This window comes from Pangasianodon hypophthalmus, chromosome 14, assembly GCF_027358585.1.
Source record: "Pangasianodon hypophthalmus isolate fPanHyp1 chromosome 14, fPanHyp1.pri, whole genome shotgun sequence".
NCBI classification, from domain to species: Eukaryota; Metazoa; Chordata; class Actinopteri; order Siluriformes; family Pangasiidae; genus Pangasianodon; species Pangasianodon hypophthalmus.
This window is the reverse complement of record NC_069723.1, coordinates 24994255-25009373: the sequence shown is the minus strand read 5'-3', so window position 1 is coordinate 25009373 and position 15119 is coordinate 24994255. Positions and strand designations below refer to the sequence as shown.

The window sequence follows — 15119 nt, the reverse complement described above, 5'->3', positions numbered from 1 at the left end:
CAATTCAGTATGTGAATCTCAGAGACAACAATAGATTACCTTTGGGTAAATAATATAGGCGCAAAGCCATTGCCTTAAGCAAGAAAGCTGAGGATACATTGCACATGGATGACCTTGAAACGCTCAGTGGTTCTTATGGATTTGACACATACTGTGTATTATCTAAAATAAGAGTCATATTGAAGCCTGGGACAACAGTGTATTGCTATTACAATGTCAAGAAACCATGAGTATTTGGGGGCAACAGCATCAAAACATCCCAGTTTACAATAACTCTTCATCCGTGAACACCCAGAGCTGCATCTTTACCTAAGAGAACAGCTATTTAACAATGTCTGAGTAAACACAAACAGGTTTTCAACCTAGACTTGATTAGGTCTGAGTTCCAAACACTAATTAGAAGACTGTTCCATAGCTTTAGGCAGGGCTTTGTAGCTCCTCCTCCTGCTGTAGGTTTCAGTATTCTAGGTACTGATAAAGATCCTGCGCCTTTTCATTGTAACAGAAGTTTTGGATTAAAATAGACCAAAATTTTGCTTAGGTACTGTGGGTAAGAGTAGTATTTTATAATCAATGTGAAACTTTACAGGGAGCCAATATAGTGTGGATACTGTAGGAGTGATATAATCAAACTTTGTAGGGCACACAGTACTCTGACTGCTGCATTCTGGACTAAATGAGCTTGTTTATGGGTCTGATAGTTCATCCAGACAACAAGATGTTAAAATAGTTCAACCTAGATGTTGTTAAAGCATGAACTAGTTTTTTCTGCATTGTGTAATGACATTATATTTGTTTTCTTGAGATGGAAAAAAAAAAATCACCTGGATACCTTCTTGTGCACTTGCATGCTGTGATCCAACAAAGTCACGTAGTGTTGTATTAGACTTTGCAATAAATATGGCTGTCATACAGCCTCTTTTCCCTTTTCGTCTTTTCACCTTGTACACCATATGAAGCTATACTACATGGCCGAAAGTTTGTGAAACCTGACCATCGCACCCATATGTGGTTCTTCCCAAACTGTTACCAGAAAGTTGGACACACACAATTGTATAGAATGTCTCTGTGTGCTGTAGCATTACAGTTTCCCTTCACTGGAACTAAGAGGCTCAAACCTGTTTCAGCATGACAATGCCCCTGTGCACAAAGCGAGCTCCATGAAGACATGGTGTGTGAAGGTTGGAGTGGAAGAACTCGAGTGTCCTGCACAGAGCCCTGACCTCAACCCCACTGAACACATTTGGGATGAACTGGAACACCGACTGAACCCCAGACCTCCTCGACATCCCAACATCAGCGCCTGACCTCACTAATGCTCTTGTAGCCGATTGAACACAAATCCCCACAGCCACGCTCCAACATCTAGTGGAAAGACTTCGCAGAGGAGTGGAGCTTATTCTGGCTAATAAGAATAAATCTGGAATGGGATATTCAACAAGGATATGTGGGTGTGATGGTCAGATGTCCAGAATTTTGGTCATATAGTGTATCTGCTTGATGTAAGGTTAATAAAGGTAATAAAAAGAATAATTTAGTACTGAAAGTAGGATTCTTCTTCCCTTTTCTCTCTTCATATCCTGGGACTGGTTTGTGTTTGAGGAGAAAATAGAAAGAAAGAATCTAAAGAAAGTATCTAAATCTTTTCTTAGGTTCTTTCTCCTTTTTTCTCTGAAATGTACAGAAACCATTTTGTGTGAGGTACACTCAGGTGAAATGGTACTGAGAGCACAGTTCAAAGCTGATTCAACAAATTTATAAATTATTGCAGGTTAATATTAATAGACAGTTAATATTTGCTAACTACGAGATACGATAGCTTGTTGTAGCAAAGAATTAGCTAGTTAACAGGTTTCTGAATGCTGATGACCATTTAATCGTTTCCCTTCTCCATTCCTGTGTGTTTGCAGTTCCACTTTTTTGTTTTCGCTTATACTTCTGACCTAATCTGAGGTTTTGCCTTGTAGAGGTCTCTTCTGCGGGATTATAGCTGAACTCAAAAAGACATGCATTGAGAGATGCTTTCTGTTGTTCAGTTAGCTTTTTTTAAATATTGTATAAACCATTGCTAGAGTAAAAATAATTGTTAAATGAGAAAATTTCTTATTTCTACTAATTGTTTTTTCAAAGGCGCTTGGCAGCTCCTCTCAGATCCTCTGTAATTTGAATACTGCACTGATTTTTTTTTTTTTCCACCACTTATTTTGTCAACATTATTCATTCTTTAATCTCACAATGATAAGAAAGTGAATATTTAAAAGCTGCATAAATGCTAGCCCTGCAGAAAATCCAGCTTAGTCTGACCAGCTGTCAGCTCACAGGTCTGGTAGACCATCTTTGCCAGCTGATAAGTTGGTGTGTTTTCACACTTGGTCCCTTTTCAGGGGTCTGAGCGCGGTTCGCTGGATTTTTGACCCATGTATGTACACTTCAAACGATCTCAGACCCTTATAAACAGAACCGAGATCATCTTGGGATGTGGTCTGAGTACGGTTCGCTAAAAACATGCATTGTGAACCCAAATCACTCCGGGCTCACTTGATTTGTCCATTCACAAATTCTCATACAGGCCTCCGTACAAATCTCGCTATTGGACATGGCTGCTTCTGCTGGAAGAGAGATGTTATGGACAGATGAGGAAATGGCTGCACTTCTCCAAATTTAGAAGGAGGACTATATTAAGAACAACTGTCAACCACCCACAGAAATTCAGACCTGTTTCTTCAGTTTTCAGCAAAACTGAATGACAGAGGATTTAAAAGGAACACCTTGCAGTGCGGGGTTAAAGTGAAAAAAATTACGCCAGAAATACAGTTGAGGTCAAAAGTTTACATCCCCCCTTTCAGAATCTGCAAAATGTTTATTATTTTACCAAAATAAGAGGGATCATACAAAATGCATGTTATTGTTTATTTAGTGCTGACCTGAATAAGATATTTCACATAAAAGATGTTTACATAAAGTCCACAAGAGAAAATAATAGCTGAATTTATAAAAATGACTCCGTTCAAACGTTTACATCCCCTTGATTCTTAATACTGTGTTGTTACCTGAATGATCCACAGCTGTGTTTTTTTGTTTACTGATAGTTGTTCAAGAGTCTCTTGTTTGTCCTGAACAGTTAAACTGCCTGCTGTTCTTCAGAAAAATCCTTCAGGTCCCACAAATTCTTTGCTTTTCCAGCATTTTTTGTGTATTTGAACCCTTTCCATCAATGACTGTATGATTTTGAGATCCATCTTTTCACACTGAGGACAACTGAGGGACTCATATGCAACTATTACAGAAGGTTCAAACGCTCACTGATGCTCCAGAAGGAAAAAACATGCATTAAGAGCCGGGGGGTGAAAACTTTTGAACAGAATGGAGATGTGTACATTTTTCTTATTTTGCCTAAATATCGTATTTTTCTCATTTAGTACTGCCCTTCAGAGGCTACAGAAGATAGTTACATGTTTCCCAGAAGACAAAATAAGTTAAATTTACCCTGATCTTCAAATTCAAAAAGTTTTCACCCCCCGGCTCTTAATGCATGTTTTTTCCTTCTGGAGCATCAGTGATGTTCTTGTGGACGATATGTAAACATCTTTTATGTGAAATATCTTATTCAGGTCAGCACTAAATAAACAATAACATGCATTTTGTATGATCCTCTTATTTTGGTAAAATAATAAACATTTTGCAGATTCTGAAAGGAGGATGTAAACTTTTGACCTCAACTGTATATGGCTTGATTTCTTTGTCTTTTTTTTTTTTAATTGTGTTCTCTATTTGTCTTTTGTCACTTTAAAATCATGTTGTACAGCAATATTATGTTTTGGGTCAGCCATCTTGCACAATATTTCTGCATTGCACAGCATTGCAGGAGGACTAGGACCCAAAAAGCAACAGTATGAACACACAGAGGTCTGCTTAAGTGGACCAAAAAAAGGATCCGAGTCCTCTTTCAGGGACAATGTGAACGTAAAGAGAACTGGATCCTTCTTCACTTGGTCCACTTCAAGGGGTCTGAGTTCGGTTCTTTTAAAGAGGACCCAATTGTGAAAACACTTATTTTCCAACTTCCTTTTGTTAGACTTGCCTAATGGATCAGTATATTTTCTTGTTTGCTTGTTTTTAATAATAATGTCTATGATGCAGCATTAGTAGTGATAATTTGGAAATGGTTCCATTTCTATTGGCACTTTCCAGCTGGCAAAAGATGGTCTATCGGCTTGTTTTTTGGAAGGTGGTAGCTGGTCAGAAGGTAAGAAAATAATATTCTTTAAATAAAAAAAAATGCTACGAGTGACATTTATGTGTTCAGCTTCTCTGGAAATGGATATAGAAATGAACAATATCATGTGGGAGTAGGAATGTGTCAGCTGAATGCGTCAACATCCATCCATCCATCCGTTCATTTTCCATACAGCTTATCCGCTTATCCTACAGAAATAAATCAGGAACTAATCTGAAAAAGAAAATTTGAAAAATGCTCTTTTTCATAAGATTCATTCCATCTATCCATCCATTTTCCGTACTGCTTATCCTACACAGGGTCGCAGCGAGCCTGGAGTGTATCCCAGAGGACACTCTGGACGGGGTGTCAACCCATCACAGGGCACAATCACACACACACACACACACACACACACACACACTATGGACAATTTGGAAATGCCAGTCAGCCTCCAGCGCACGTCTTTGGACTGGGTGAGGAAACTGGAGTACCCTGAGGAAACCCCCGAAGCCTGGGGAGAACATGCAGACTCCACGCACACAGAGTGGAGGCAGGATTTTAGGAAAAATTCAAGACAAAACATACAAACACTGTAATAAAAGCTATTGTGGATGAAAATGTTTTGAACAGTAATTCATAGCATAGATTTAGAGGCAGAATTTTTATTATTATTATTATTATTATTATTATTATTATTATTATTTGTTTTTCACGCTGTCCACACTCCAGCACAGTAGGTAAATTTATTTATTTTATTTTATTTCACTCTCTCCACACTACAGTACAGTAGATGGTATTTTTATTTTATTTTATTTTTTTAATTTGTTTATTTGTTTTTCCATTCTCTCCACATTCCAGTACAGTAGATGGTATTATTATTATTATTTTTTAATTTATTTATTTGTTTGTTTTTTCCACTCTCTCTGCCCTACAGTACAGTAGATGGTATTATTTTATTTTATTTTTAAAATTTATTTATATATTTGTTTTTCCACTCTCTCTGCCCTACAGTACAGTAGATGGTATTATTTTATTTTATTTTTTACATTTATTTTTTTTTAGTTTGTTTTTCCATTCTCTCCACATTCCAGTACAGTAGATGGTATTATTATTATTATTATTTTTTATTTATTTTTATTTATTTATTTATTTGTTTGTTTTTTCCACTCTCTCTGCCCTCCAGTTCAGTAGATGGTATTATTTTATTTTTTAACATTTATTTTTTTTTAGTTTGTTTTTCCACTCTCTCCACCCTCCAGTACAGTAGATTGTTTTATTTTATTTTTAAAATTTATTTAGTTATTTGTTTTTCCACTCTCTCCACCCTCCAGTACAGTAGATTGTTTTATTTTATTTTTAAAATTTATTTAGTTATTTGTTTTTCCACTCTCTCCACCCTCCAGTACAGTAGATTGTATTATTTTATTTTATTTTTTAAATTTATTTAGTTATTTGTTTTTCCACTGTCTTCACACTCCAGTACAGTAGATGGTTTTATTTTATTTTATTTTGTTTATTTATTTGTGTATTTGTATTGCCACTCTCTCCACCCTCCAGTACAGTAGGTGGCGGTAGTGCACCATAAACGCAACCGCGTAGAAGCAGCGCTGCTGTTTCTCTATTAGCAAGCTGCTTTTTGTTACAGCTAATGCTGCTCATTTATGCATGAAAATATTTCTAAAAGCATTTCACAGAAGATGTGATCGATTTAAATCTATAAATTAGTTAATGTTTGAGTTCTGCTTTAAAAAATCCAGGTGAGTTTGAACCGGACTGCGCTAGCTGAGCTGCTCGGCTAACAATCGGTGGCTGAATCCTAAACGGAGTTCCGCTTCCCTATGAAGTGCACTACGTAGGGTATGACGTAACGGCATCGCCGCCATTTTAAGTGCACTTGACTAGCCAATGGGAAGCCGTTTGGGATTCAGCCTTGGAACGTTACAGTCAATTAATACTGATTTCTAGTGAATTCACTTCTTTCATAACTTAGTTTTTGTTTTTTGTTTTTTCCTACTGTTTGAGTAGATCATTAATAATTGCTTATAATTAGAAACCTGAATTGTTAGCTATCATTTGCTAAGCCTAATTATTTAATAATGAATTGGTTTATTTTGGATAGTATATGTTTTAATAATAATAATAATAATAAAACAGTTGTCAGTATTATAAATTAAACTAGAAAAGCAGATTGTTCAAGAATTTGGGGGGGAAAATGGTGTCCCAACTCCATCACCAGCTAATTTTATTCATTTTCCCCCAAAATCATTTTAATCATTATTGTTAAATTCAGTTTAAATTACTCTACTGCATTCAGGGGTTTGAGTTGAATGAAATGTTTAATTTTGACATAAACAAATAAATATCTGTCCACTTGGGGTGCAAATCAAATACACATATGTAATTTTAAAAAATTAGAAGTGTAAAACCTAGACAAGGAGTAAAACAGTTGAATAAGAATAGAAGAAATAAAAAAAAAAGGAATATATAAAAGAAAAAATTAACATTAAAAACAAAACAGTCACAGTGTAAAATGATAAAAAGATGTTAGTACAATAATTAATAATATTAGTTGTTAATTAATAACATCAATTCACAGTTATTTAAAAAAAAAAACTCTGTTGGTTGAAAATATGTGTTTGATTTAGCTAACATTAGACAAATATTTAGTAAACATCATTTAATTATATTTATTAGAGAAGCCACTGAAGAAATTTCAGCTTCAAACAACTTTTTTTTGGTTTCAGGTGAAAGCAAAAAAAAAGAGAAAGAAAGCAAAGTAAGTGTCTGATATAACACTTTATAACTAATGTTAATGATGATCATGAAGTATTTGTTTGTTTGTTTGTTTGTTTATGGCACTCTCCGGTGCTCTCCTGCACCAGTCACTGCAGATCAGAGAAAATATTTGCAGTGTGAACATTAGACAACCAATTTGTTTATAGATCACATTGAAAATGTACTGCTATGTTATGTGCAGTTTAATAGTTTATTAAATATAAAATTATTATTTTATAGTTTATCCACTGTCTGTCTGAGTTTTTGTGATTGCTGCAGTTTCTGACTGCACGACTGGTGAGATTATTTCTTCCTCTCCTTCTCTCCTTAAACCTGAAATGTTGGAAATGCTTATTACTTTTTTATGTTCTGGAAGCTTAAATTGTTTACCTCAATATTTTAAAATTAAAAATTGTGAGTATGGGCGAAGCAGTATTGCGTGAGGCTATTATTGTGTTTACATTTCACTCTCGTCTTCCTGTACAAATAGATGGATGTTAAAATGGATTAAGGGATCTGATGCACATGACAGCTGATGAATTATGAGAGTCCAAAGTGGATAGTACTTTATAAAACACACACCTACTTTACAAAGCAGAGAAAAGATAAAAGATAGAAAAAGCCAGTGCATACTTCGAGTCTGTTTTCAGTCTCTTTGCTGACACTGTTTGCTGAATTTGCTAAGTAATATTAGTTAATAGTTTTTGTTTTTTGTTTTTTTGGGTTTTTTTTGGTCATTAGCTATGTGACGATGTGCAAACAGAGACTTGGACAATTTCCTCTGGAGGGACATTAAGCTCTGGGGGACACGCCATCAACATGGACCAACAGAAGTTTGTAAAGAAAGAGGAACTTGAAGATGAAGACTTTCTCTGTAAGAAAACAAGGCGCATTAGAGTCCACCTTTCAGTGTTACTAGGCTTGATTTCTGACTGGAAAACTTTTACTCACAGTCACTTTTCCTCTTTTTTTTGTTATTTTTTTTTTTTACTCGACAGTGTTTAATTCGAATAAAACGCCAAGTGGAGAAACATCACAATCTGTAACACACATCAGTCCTGTGGATCAACAGGATGAAGAACTCCTGAAGCCTGTAAAAGAAGAAGAAGATGAAGAACCTGAAGAAGATGAGTACCTCTGTAAGTTTCGTGTCTCAATCCCACCGGTCTGATCAGGCTTAAATGTGACAGGGTCAGTCCCAAAATAGTCTCTTCCCCCTCGTTTTTTACATTTTGTGTTTCAAAACTTTTCTTGATGTGCCTGGATTTAAATTCTGATTATGAATTTTCAGGTGGAGAAACATCGAGCTCTGTGAGACGGGTCATCATTACGGACGAACACAAGCAGCCTGTAATAAAAGATGAAGAACCTGAAGATGACGACTATCTTTGTAAGACAACAGGGATACATTAGAGTCCAATCTGAACCCAAGAAGACCCTAAGGGTGTTTTTACATACATTACTCCATTTGCCAAGTCAAAATTAGAGTGAAATTAATCATGTATGTTTTGTTTATTATTTAATTTGCTTTCACAATAATTAAACATGCCAAAAACATTTGCTGAGGGGGCGAATGGGAAGGATAGGGTTGAATACTTGTGGAGTCTTAGTTATTACTCAGAAAAACAGCCATGAAAAAGGCAAGTGTGAGTAGAAATTACTGAAATCAGCTCAAGATATCCTGAACGCTTCAAACTGTCCTTAGGTTCAGTTTTTGCAGCTTGTGGGTCGGTTTAGGAGCTTGTTTAAAAAAATGCTTCCCAAAATGCACATCATTTTTTGTTTCACTTCCTGTAGTTGATTCGATTCAGAGTTGAATTGCTTTGTCACTGCAATTGCATTGCACGTGGAAGCAGACCCAGACCACATCTCTCCCTTTCTCAGAAGGTCTCAGAGTATTATTTTTTCCGTTTCACCCCTGTCAGGAGTGCACAAACACACCCATGCTGAGACATAAGTTGTAAAGTGAAGTATGATATAATATTAGCAATACTGTCAAACACCATTTTTAAGGTTTTCCTTCCAATGACAGTTATTTAAATTTATGCTAAATTCATTAAAAATGCTAGTCACCCTCTCACCCCAACATGTACCAAGTGTTATTAAGCATGGCAGTCAGATCCAACCAGGCCGTTATGTGTGGTTCTGATTCCTAGTATTGTTGCTTGAAGCTGCAGCAGTAATCCTCATGGGTTTGGTGGAAATATGAGCTTCTTAGATGTGGGTTATCAGCCTGGTTGTGAGACATCAGGATCTGTTGGTCTGCTCTGGATAACATGAAGGATATACTGTATCAGTCATCAGACTCACCTTGCATGGAAGCTCCTCATGTTGGCCCATTCATGGTTAGCCTCTTTAAAAGTGACTCACTTGCAAAGGCTATACAGTGGTGCAGCAAATTGTCTAGGCTTAGAAGAGTGGCAGCTACAACCAGAAGTGGGTTCTCAGAAAGGCTAGACAGGGAGCAGATGGACCTCTTCATTGATGCTGCATTGCTGATTGTGGTTCTCCTTGGTGAACCTGGACAGCCTTATGCTGCAGGATGAACTGGTCCACAACTGGCCTCACCATCTCATGTCTGCCCAACCCCTGATTCTTCCCGCATTGCACAGGAATCAGTAACTTGGTCACAGAGTCCTGTCTGTCCACACTACCCAGTTTGTAGCCTACAGTGTGATCACAGTAAACTGGCATCAAGGAGAAGTGTCACACGGATGACTCAAATTATGCATAAAACTTTGCTGTACCTGCCATATGGTGACATATCACGAGAAGCTTAGGAAGTCATGAAGAAATGTGACTCTTCCTTGTAATTACAGTTTTAGAAGCCTAGGAATAAAGGAAACACTCATATATGCACTAGTGCTTTAACAAGTTTTGCTTACATTTTAAAATCTGATCGATATGGACGTAGTTTCATCTTCTCCTTCCAGACTGTGAGGATTGCAGATCATTCTTCATCAGTGAATGTGAGGTTCATGGTCCAGCTCTGTTCATCCATGATACTCTTGTTCCCATGGGGGTCAATGACAGAGCCAGACAAACCCTTCCTCCTGGTCTAGAGATTCGGAAGTCTGGTATTCCTAACGCTGGCCTGGGAGTGTTTAATAAAGGAGAGACTGTTCCAGCTGATGCGCACTTTGGACCCTACCAGGGAGATCTGGTAGCCCGAGAAGAAGCCATGAACAGTGTCTACTCTTGGGTGGTGAGTTTCACAACATGGTAACACTTTCCAATGGTTAATTATAAACTGATTATCAATATTGCGTATGGGATAGGGCCTCAACTTTCAGTCCTTTCAGCACAGGTAAACCACACAGCTGTGTTTATCCAGAGAGCCCTTGATGTACAAATTCTGGCCTTCCATCACCTCCAACACTCATGAAAACATTCCCACTAATGCAAAGAAAGCACAGCATGTATTTTTCCCAGATGCAACATTGATCCCTCACTGAGATGTACAGATTTTAAAGCACTGATTCTGACACCAAGACCGCTGTGCATCATGCATTTGAAAAGGCAGTGAAATTTAAAGACACTTAGCATTTCAGGTGTCTTCGTTGTTTTTATATAATTCTTTATTGTATCTTAACATTTCTTTCAGATATACAAGAGGCAGGGTGAGGAATACATAGATGCCAAGAAAGAGACACACGCTAACTGGATGAGGTGAGCAATACAGAGGTTGGGTCTTTGTCTAGGTATTGATTTTATTTTGTTAGAAAACTGTGGTCTTTCTCCTGCCACTAATAGATCTGTCCCCTTCCTCTTTTTCTTTACTGTATCCTCCCGTCATCTGTTCAGGTACGTGAATTGTGCTCGTAGTGGTGAAGAGAAGAATCTCATTGTGTTCCAGTATCAAGGGGGGATTCTTTATCGTTCTTGTAAACCCATCAAACCAGGGCAGGAGCTCTTGGTGTGGTGTGAAGAGGAGTACACCAAACATCTCAGCCTTACATTTGACTACCTCTGGAACAAAAAGTCAACAAATGGTGATCATTTCATTTTCACTGCGTAGTATCCTTGGCTAGCACTGAATACTACATCTGGTTTATTTTAATATTTACCTGGATGTAGAGATGGATTTGCTGCACAAAATATCTGGGATCTGGACAAACCCAACAGTTTTGGCCAAGATATTTTGATTTCAGATATTAGGGAAAAGACATCAGGCACTGTGGGTTGAATTTTGGTGAATAGCTGACACACTGTGCAACACCAGTGCATTGCATGAAGCGGTTTAGAAGCAGAATTTAGACTGGACACTTTGGGTCTTAAAATCATTTCTTATTCCTGTGAGAATGTTCTGATACTGGTCCTTCCTAAAGGCCTAACCGTACTATGTATTGTAGATATATAGTACACAGAATATAGTGCATCGTTTTAGTCTCGTTACACTATATTGCCAAACGTTTGTGGACACCTGACCATTACGCTCATATGTGGTTCTTCCCTAGACTGTTTTTGTAAGCGCACAGTTGTCTAGAATGTCTTTGCATGCTGAACTATTAAGATTTCCTTCACTGGAACTAAAGGGCCCAAATCTGTTTCATCATGACAGTGCACTTGTGCACAAATCGCGGTCCATAAAGACATAGTTTCCCAAGGTTGCTCTGGACGAACTGTGGAGTGGCCCGGGCTCTGACGTCAACCCCACTGAACACCTTTGGGATAAGTCTAGTGGAAAGCCTTCCCAGAAGAGTGGAAACAATGGAGGAACCAAAACTGTGTTAATGCCCATGGTATTGGAATGGGCATTGGAATGGGCATATACGGGTGTGATGGTCAGGTGTCCACATACCTTTGGCCACATAGTGTATTTGTTAACGCATTTGGTAAGAAAGTGCTTCCAGCTGATGCACAATACAGGGCAGCGCTCCCCCTCTGCCACTTGGGACAGGACGACCCCCAGCCGACACATCGGTCTGTGAAAAATAAGGGAAAGAAAAGTCGGGAGTGAAGCAGGGGGCCCCCAAAGAGAGACATTTTAACACTTACAAAATATCTACTGGCACTTCTCCAACATCTACAGCGGATCTGCCACTCCCTTTTTAGTGAAATCAGTCACTGGGCTCATGAGGTTTGAATAATTAGACACAAACCTTCAGTAATATCCTGTCAGCCCCAGTATCTGTGTTTTTGTTTTTTATCTCAGGTTGCCGGCAGGCCAGAAGTACAGTAGTCTTATCAATCTGGGGACATACTTGCCAATGTCTCAAGTGGAAGGCCACATACTGTACCTCCACCTATCTATTTCACACATTGCCAAATTTATCATCAGCTTGAGCTCATCTTAATGCTTTTACAACTGCTTTCACATTTATAGTCATTACTATAGATTATGATCAGCGACATATGCACTGTGGGGCTGTAGGACACAATCGATTTGTCATTGAAACATAGCCAGTGTCCCAGAGTCATGTTTTTCATTGGACATTGGCAACTAGTGGATCTGTCAATAGTCCTTAATCAAATCCAGGGTTGATTCCAATACCTTGTCTTGAATCAGGCTTTGATGCATCAGGGTCTGCGTGCAGCCTGAATCCATCAAGACCTGATATAGATCTCCTAGAGTATTGATCACCTCCTTGCTGGGACAGTCTGGCCGGAAGTGTCTGATTCACTGCAGACCTGCCCAGGCACCAGTCCAGCTCTCTTGGTGTGTGTAGCTGCTTTGGTTCAGGGCTCAGCCAGCACCTACAGGAGTCAAAGAACCTCAGGCTAAAGGTTAATGGTCTGTCCCCTTCTAGCCGTACCCCAAGGGGTACCCTTCCAGGGACAGACCATCTTTCTCGAGTACAGCTTTTCTGATGGCCAAATAATCGAGCAGAGGCTAAAAGCTGGCAGCTCTCCAGTTAGAAGAGCCTTGAACTCTGAGTGGAGAACATCATCCAAGTAAGCAGTGTAACAATGGCCTGCCGATGATGATGTCCCATGGAGACCAAACCTAAGAACTCCAGCATGGTGAACTATAACTTGATTTAATCCAGTTCTCTGACACGAGGAGCATTGATACTCCCTCCTGAGTTAACAAGTAAAGCTACAGGAGATCTCCACAGCAGTCTAGGTAGTAAAGCTGTGTGGAAGTGTCACTGTAACACCATAAAGGGTTGGTATTTGTTTGCTGTTTGGACTGGGACTGTATTCTGTGAATCTGTGAAGTGGCTTTGCACTGGTGATCCACATTCCACATTGTTGCCTCTCTATGAGCAGTAACTTCTTTCCAAGGGGTAAGAAGAAGTGGTCTTCTTTCACTGGACCTTTGGACTTTGTGCCTCTGCATTCTCAGGCACTGGTGTTTACAGCTTATTCAAAGTTTAGGCTTCTTATGGCTCTCTGGAAATAATGGTGGAGAGAGCAAAGAAAAATGTTCCATGGCCAACCTTTTACCACACGGGCAGCTATGTAACTTATCATAGTGACAGGAATGAGGCTAGAATTACACTGTGTCCCCCTCCCTTCCTTATTCCAACAGTCTCTGCCATTGGACCATCTTGTTTCTGCATGATTACTGGTTGTGTCACATATTTTGTTCCATTGATATCTAAAACTTCTTTTAATTTTCTTCTCCAGAAATGAAGAGTGCCCCTTTGCAAGTCTTTTCCTGCTCTTTGTGTCCATTTTCCTACACATCTCAAATTTACCTCCACAAACACATGAAAAGATGCCATTATGAAGAATATGTAAGATTGCTGAAATCTGGAGAAGTTAAATATGATAATCGAATGTCAACAAAAAGCCTCAGCAGCTCGCAAATGTCCTCTGGTAATCTCTGCAGTGACACCGGACAAATACAGAAAGAAATCTATCACTGCTCAGACTGTGGGAAGAGTTTTTCTCATTCGAGTTATCTCCTACAGCACCAGCAGAGTCATACGAGAGAGAGACCGTATCACTGCTCGGAGTGTGGGAAGAGTTTTACAAGACCCGTTAATCTCCAAATACATCAGCGCATTCACACAGGAGAGAAACTGTATCACTGCTCACAGTGCGGAAAGGATTTTACTCGACAGAGTAATTTCCAACTGCATCAGCGCATTCACACAGGAGAGAAGCCGTATCAGTGCTCAGCGTGTGGGAAGAGTTTTACTCGACAAAGTAATCTCCAGCTACATGAGCGCATTCACACGGGGGAGAAGCCGTACCACTGCTCAGAGTGTGGGAAGAGTTTTACTAACCTAAGTGATCTCCAACAACACAAGCGCATTCATACAGGAGAGAAGCCGTATCAGTGTTCAGAGTGCAGAAAGAGTTTTACACACCTGAGTACTCTGCAACAGCATCAGCGCATTCACACCGGAGAGAAGCCGTATCAGTGCTCAGAGTGCGGGAGGAGTTTCACACAACAGCGTGCCCTTCAGCTCCACCAGAGCACTCATACAGGAGAGAAGCCATTTTGCTGCTCACAGTGCGGGAAGAGTTTTACTCGACAGACTACTCTCCAAAAACACCAGCGTATTCACACAGGAGAGAAACCGTATCACTGCTCACAGTGCGGAAAGACCTTTACTTACCAGAGTTATCTCCAAACGCACCAGCGTGTTCACACAGGAGAGAAGCCGTATCGGTGCTCAGAGTGCGGGAAGTTTTTTACTCAGAAGAGTACTCTCCAAATACACCAGCGCATTCACACCGGAGAGAAACTGTATCACTGCTCACAGTGCGGGAAGAGTTATACGCAGCAGAGCGCTTTCAAAATACACCAGCGCATTCACACGGGAGAGAAGCCGTATCAGTGCTCGCAGTGCAGAAGGAGATTCACTTACTTGGGTCCGTTTAAGGCGCACAAGTGCACTACCATGGAACTATCTCCATGTGACACTTTAACTTTAAATCAACAAACATGATCTTCACTAAAGTGTTCAGTGTTAATTTGGGAAAACATTGAAGTACGGTTTATATATTTACCTATTGCTGTTTAATTCATGTTGAAGGTAAAAATAAAGAAAAAGAATGTACTCTTTCACTGTGATTCTGTTTAAATAGTTATAATAATAGCACCATTATATCTGTCATTATTGTATATAAATGTATATACAAGTATATTTTATAGGAAATTATTCCTTTTGTACGGCATATTCCCTTGAATGGACAAATCCTCACAGCGACGCTCCAAAATCTAGTG

The 15119-nt window shown here is 39.0% G+C and overlaps 1 protein-coding gene across 6 annotated transcripts in view; it reads left to right on the top strand.

Annotated features, from left to right (window-relative positions):
- LOC117595652 (zinc finger protein 420) overlaps positions 1 to 15119 on the top strand; it is a 33755-nt gene extending 18636 nt beyond the window's left edge. The window contains exons 1-10 of one of the 6 annotated variants that reach the window (XM_034310580.2): positions 5787 to 5976; positions 6964 to 6995; positions 7235 to 7291; positions 7736 to 7868; positions 7993 to 8133; positions 8286 to 8384; positions 9928 to 10199; positions 10599 to 10663; positions 10799 to 10986; positions 13568 to 15117. In XM_034310580.2, the coding sequence (XP_034166471.2) occupies positions 7814 to 7868; positions 7993 to 8133; positions 8286 to 8384; positions 9928 to 10199; positions 10599 to 10663; positions 10799 to 10986; positions 13568 to 14841 (2094 nt within the window). In that variant the 5' untranslated portion in view covers positions 5787 to 5976; positions 6964 to 6995; positions 7235 to 7291; positions 7736 to 7813 and the 3' untranslated portion in view covers positions 14842 to 15117. Of the gene's footprint in view, positions 1 to 5786; positions 5977 to 6963; positions 6996 to 7234; positions 7292 to 7735; positions 7869 to 7992; positions 8186 to 8285; positions 8385 to 9927; positions 10200 to 10598; positions 10664 to 10798; positions 10987 to 13567 lie in introns of those variants that run through there. The other 5 variants (XM_026910611.3, XM_053239535.1, XM_053239537.1 and 2 more) reach the window with 5 other exon arrangements.